This window comes from Thalia democratica, chromosome 6, assembly GCF_965202585.1.
Source record: "Thalia democratica chromosome 6, ktThaDemo2.hap1.1, whole genome shotgun sequence".
NCBI lineage: Eukaryota > Metazoa > Chordata > Thaliacea > Salpida > Salpidae > Thalia > Thalia democratica.
Genome location: NC_139170.1, coordinates 42,630,312 through 42,635,546, shown reverse-complemented (window position 1 = coordinate 42,635,546; position 5,235 = coordinate 42,630,312). Strand labels below are relative to the sequence as shown.

At 28.0% G+C, this 5,235-nt stretch overlaps 1 protein-coding gene across 1 annotated transcript; it reads left to right on the top strand.

The window, feature by feature from the left end:
* The first annotated feature begins 227 nt into the window (after nucleotides 1-227).
* LOC145839092 (kelch-like protein 7) lies at nucleotides 228-1,481 on the top strand. Its single transcript, XM_082946702.1, has one exon. The coding sequence runs from the start codon at nucleotides 228-230 to the stop codon at nucleotides 1,479-1,481; it is 1,254 nt and encodes a 417-aa protein (XP_082802828.1).
* Nucleotides 1,482-5,235: the final 3,754 nt, after the last annotated feature.

Here is a 5,235-nt window from a genome sequence, read left to right as displayed (position 1 = left end):
GAAACAATTTTTAAATATTTTTAGACAGTTTCGCCCAAGAAAGAAAATATCTCACTTTGAAATTCAACAATCTTTTACAAAATGAAGAGTTAGATATTGAAATTCGCAAATGCTTAGAAGACAAAATAACTGTTCGAAATGTGATGGTATATTATTGTGTTGCTGATATTTTCAATTCTTTTAACCTCACCAAAACAGTTTTCAGCTACATACAGCGCTGTTTTACAATGATTACCAATACTGAGCAATTTTTAAAACTAGACTATCGACTGGTAGCAAAAATACTTTCAAGCTCACAACTGAATATTACTTCAGAACTTGAGATATTTAAAGCGGCTCAAACTTGGATTAACTACGTAAGCGAAGAAAGAAGCTGTTATGCAAAAGATCTTTTATTAAAGGTTCGTCTTCCTTTATTATCAGAAAATGAGCTTGATTATATCAAAACATTGCCGTTCAACAAAATTAAAGATGGTTCTATTCTGATAGATGATGTTCTGAAACAAAAAAAATACTATTTTAAATTAAAACCGCCCGCTTATTTTACATACAGGTATTGCACCCAAAATAAGTTTAACGTTTTACTTTGCTACGGCTGCGAGTGGAACTCGGAAGCAGTTATAGACGAACAAGGTGAAGAAACAACTGAAAAGACAGTTAACGTCCTTACCACAGATATAACTCAAATTAATTCGGAAAACCTAAATGATTTAAAAGTCATAGGTTCAATGACGAAAAACGACCAGTATTATAATAGCACTGTTTTCTGTGCTGGCGACCTGTACTTCTTTTTCTGCTGTGACGACAGAGGCGAGTGTTTTTCTTCTGTTAAAAAATATTCAATGCTTAAAAACACTAGTGAAGTTGTTAGTAACGTGTGTGTTGATCGTGCTAACTACTGTGTTTGCAACTTTATGGATGAAATATACATGATTGGAGGCCAAGGCACGGATCATAAAGTAGGTGGACTGTGCGAGAAGTTTGACCCGAAACAACAAAAGTGTGTGCTGATTGCCAGCTTGAAATGTTCAAGGGCATACTCTGCTTGTTCGGTTTTGAACGGAAAAGTTGTAGTGACGGGCGGGCACGACTCACAAGATGACCTGAGATCGGTTGAGGTGTACGACCATTCGACCGACGAGTGGTCTTTCATGCCGAGCATGATCTCAGCCAGAAGCAACCACGGCTCGGCAGTTATAAGAAACAAGCTGTTTGTTGTGGGAGGCTACGGAGGGAAATGTGAAGTTTTTGATTCGCTCTGCAACAGCTTTGCGGCTGTAAAAAACAGAAACGGTTTTGCTTTGAGGGGCGATGAAATGGCGAGCAAAACCTTTTCTGTTGGAAACAAGTTGCTTGTGTTTTTTGAAGAAAGAAACACTGCTTTATATTATGATTCGGATAATTGCGAATGGAGTGAGGTATCCTGCGAAATTACTGAAAAGTTTTGTTATTTTACTTGTGCAAAAGTTCCTTCCTATTAGTTGATTATTTTATATACATAATGTAAATATACCGTACTGGTTTTTAATTATGTTGCACATAAGTTTGTAGCTCTACGTACCAAACTTACTTCAAGTTTTTGAATGTATACAATTTTATTGTTTTCGTTAACTTATTTTTGGTAAGAGTTAATGAATGATAACAAACTTAATTTTTTGCTGACTATTTTAAAATGCGTTATAGTAGAAGTTTTTTTTTTAATGTTTTAACTTTTTTTGGTTTGTTATTTGTAACAAGGCCACAACTTTACCATTTAGCTTGCTTAGAATAGTTTGTTATCTATCCTTCTAGAGTCGTTATACAATCGTATAGATAAGATACATTTTTAGTAGTTTTTTAGTTATCATAACCCACTTTATAATAACACTTTGTTTTAATTTGCTTAGAATTTTTAAACTTTATAGCGAAAGTAAATAAATAAAATAATTATCTAGAAAAGAGATTTTAAAAGTTAAAGTAGCATATGGTATATCTTGAATCCTATTAGAAAACTCTTTAAAATAAAAATAAAAAGTTTCCATAACTATCTATAAAAATATTCAAAAAGAAGTTATTTGAAAATAAAATGCATTATGTAAAAGTATAAATATTAGAAATCAGTTTTGGTTAGGGGTAAGTGTAATAATTTACTGATTTGAAAAAATTAGTTGTAGACATTTATATTTAAGAATTCTTAATAAAATAACTTTTTATAAGCTGAAGTTAACATTAAATAACTAGAGTTTGTAAAACTAGTACTTTAGTTTACTGTAAACAGGTTTTTATTTATCGTTTTAAACTTTTTATATTATTTTCTTTAATAAAGATAAAATTAAAATGATTTTACGTTGAAAACATACATTTAAATGTGTAAGTCTAAATTGTTTGCAAATTTAATGAGCGTAATATACTTCCACACTGAAATTTGTGACCAATATCTATTGATTCATTATAAAATATTATTTTAGCTACAGTTACAAAACTTGAATAAATAAACTTCGTTTAAATTTAGTTATGACTATTAAAATTAACAAAGTTACTGTAGAATTGCGGATTTATTCTTAATATAGTTTAAACTTTTTTAATTTGTCAAGCCTAGATTAGGGTTTCCCAAACTAATTTTTAAAAGGTCTTCTTTAAAGAAATTAAAAAGCCTTAACCCCCTCAAACAAGATTACTCAAAAAACTACCATTGAAAACGCCTAAGACTTTTTTTTTCTCTTCATCATCAACTCCAGAATATCTAGTGTAGTTTAAATAACGGTATTGTGGCTTCCCCTTTTACGGCTTGTGGCCCCACATATTTACTAATTTTTTCATTCTGTCTACTAAAATTTTAAAACTATCAGTAAAAGCAATTAAGATCTTTTTTTTTTTGCTTTTCATCATCAACTCCAGAATATCTAGTGTAAGTTTAATTATGGCATTGTGGCTTCTCCTTTTACGGCTTGTGGCCCACATATTTAATAAACTTTTTCATAGTATCTAATATAAGTTTTAAAACTATCAGTAAAAACGACTAAGATCTTATTATTTTTGCTTTTCATCATCAACTTCATCTAGTGTAAGTTTCAAATTATGGCCTCATTACAACCCTGAGGCCCCTTTGCTGTTCACGGCCCACTAAATTTATGTCGTGGCCCCTATGGAGGCTCTTTGCCCACTTTAGAAAATCCAGGTTTAGATTATCTGATATGCGTAAAGACACATTATAACCTCAATATAATTCATAAGCATGTTTCAGTTAGACAGAATGGTAACAAGTGTCAAATTTTTATAATAAAAATTAAACGGACAAAAGTTTTAGTTCCATCCGAAATAAATAAGTTATGTAATGTAAATTTATGTACTTGTATAAGTTTATAACAAAATACTTGACTTTTTTGAAGAATTGTAGATAATGTATAAGCGATTAGGTCAAAATTTATTTATTTTATTTGTTTACTTATCTATTATTAAAAAAGCACAGTTGATAAATTTTGCTTGTATTTTTGTTCAATCAATTTGTATATTTTAAGTAAATTTTAAACGCTTACTCATTGTTTTCAAAATTTTCAATACTTAATTTTGTGTATTTTAAAATAGAATAAATTTTGAGGTCTGGCTTAATTTTTTTGTGACCAAAAAAAAAATTATATAGGATAAATGTACTGATGTAGAAACAAAGTTAAGAATTTAATGATATCTACATAAACAACAATTTAACCTTAACAGTAAGTTGTTTATTAATGTAAAGTTGTAACACTTTTTTTTCCAATGTTACACTAGACTAGCTCAAGCATATTTTTAAATTTCAGTAAGTGAAAGTAGACAAAAGTTTTAGTCTGTATTTTAAAACTTGTATAAAAACAATTAACAAACTTTTGTTTTGCATTTTATAACTGTAGGCTTATCTTGCTTTAAAGTGTAGTGTACACCTAGAGGGGATTTATACGCAACTGGCATAATCTGATAGCAACAAGTCGCTGATTTTGTGAATTAAACATACAAATCAACGCTTTAATGTTTTTAAGTCAAAGTATGCCAAAATAATCTTAAATTAGAACCGTATATTTTTTATAATAAACTAAGCTACGTACTTAACATATTTATAAAAGTACTTGTTTAGTTATAACTGATTGAGAACATATTATCTTTAAATTATAATTGTTGTGCGCGGGTTGGAGCTGAGCGGTGTCCTAGTCATATTAGAATCTTTTGCAACTTTTTTTGCCTGTTTTTCAAATAAGTTTTTGGTTGACCAACATTTCTACAAAGATATTAACATTCAGCGTTTGTTATATTTAAAAATTTTACAAAATTATTTAAAACAAATAAAAGTTGATAAAGAGTGTATTCAATGAGTTTTTGTATTGCTAGTTTTACAAGAAAAACAAAATGAAATTATATTGCTTTAAAAAATTTTATGTTTACATTCTAGCCTGACAAAAATACTCAAAGTTTTAAGTCTCTTCTAGCTGTATATATTTTAACTAATATTTTTCACCTTATCATACTATAACTCTAATAGTTTAGTATATTTTGTTTTATTTTATTGCTTAGGTTTGTAAAAACAATTAGTATAAATAAATAACATTAGATATGCAAATCGCTTTCGGACTTTAAAACTGGTAGATTAAACAAGAACCGTAAGTATAAGTATGTTCTTGAAAATAAAATATGTTCTTTTTATAAAATATATTTTTAAAACACATTGAAAAACTAATGGATGGAAAAAAAAGTTAAGTAGTACAACGTTTTACTCAATTTTAATATTATGCTATAAAATGTCAAATTTATGTAAAATACAACTATAAAATACTTTAAAACTAATATTTTGTATTTTTTATCTTTTACACACTTTTTAATAAAAACATTAGGCTTAATAAGGTTCTCAAATTTGAATAACTTTACAAACTGAGTTAACATAAGTTTACGCAAATTTATTTCTTATATCTAGATTTTTTTATTACATTCACGTTTTAATACTTTGAAGAACAAAACATATGTTTACATTAAATAATTTATGATTATAAGTTTATGTACTCAACAGGATTTCAAAAAAAGATAATTTTTAGCTAAATTTGTTTTTACTTGATAGAGAAAAACTAAAAACTACTGTTATTGGTTTTAATTAATTATATTGTAAATATAAGCGTAAAAGTCCTGAAAAGTGAGCTGCAAAAAAAAAAAAACGAAAACAAATGTTCATAAACTGATCAAATTGTTAAAAAAATGACTTTTTATTTCATGAAATACTTTCTTAAGTCAAACAAA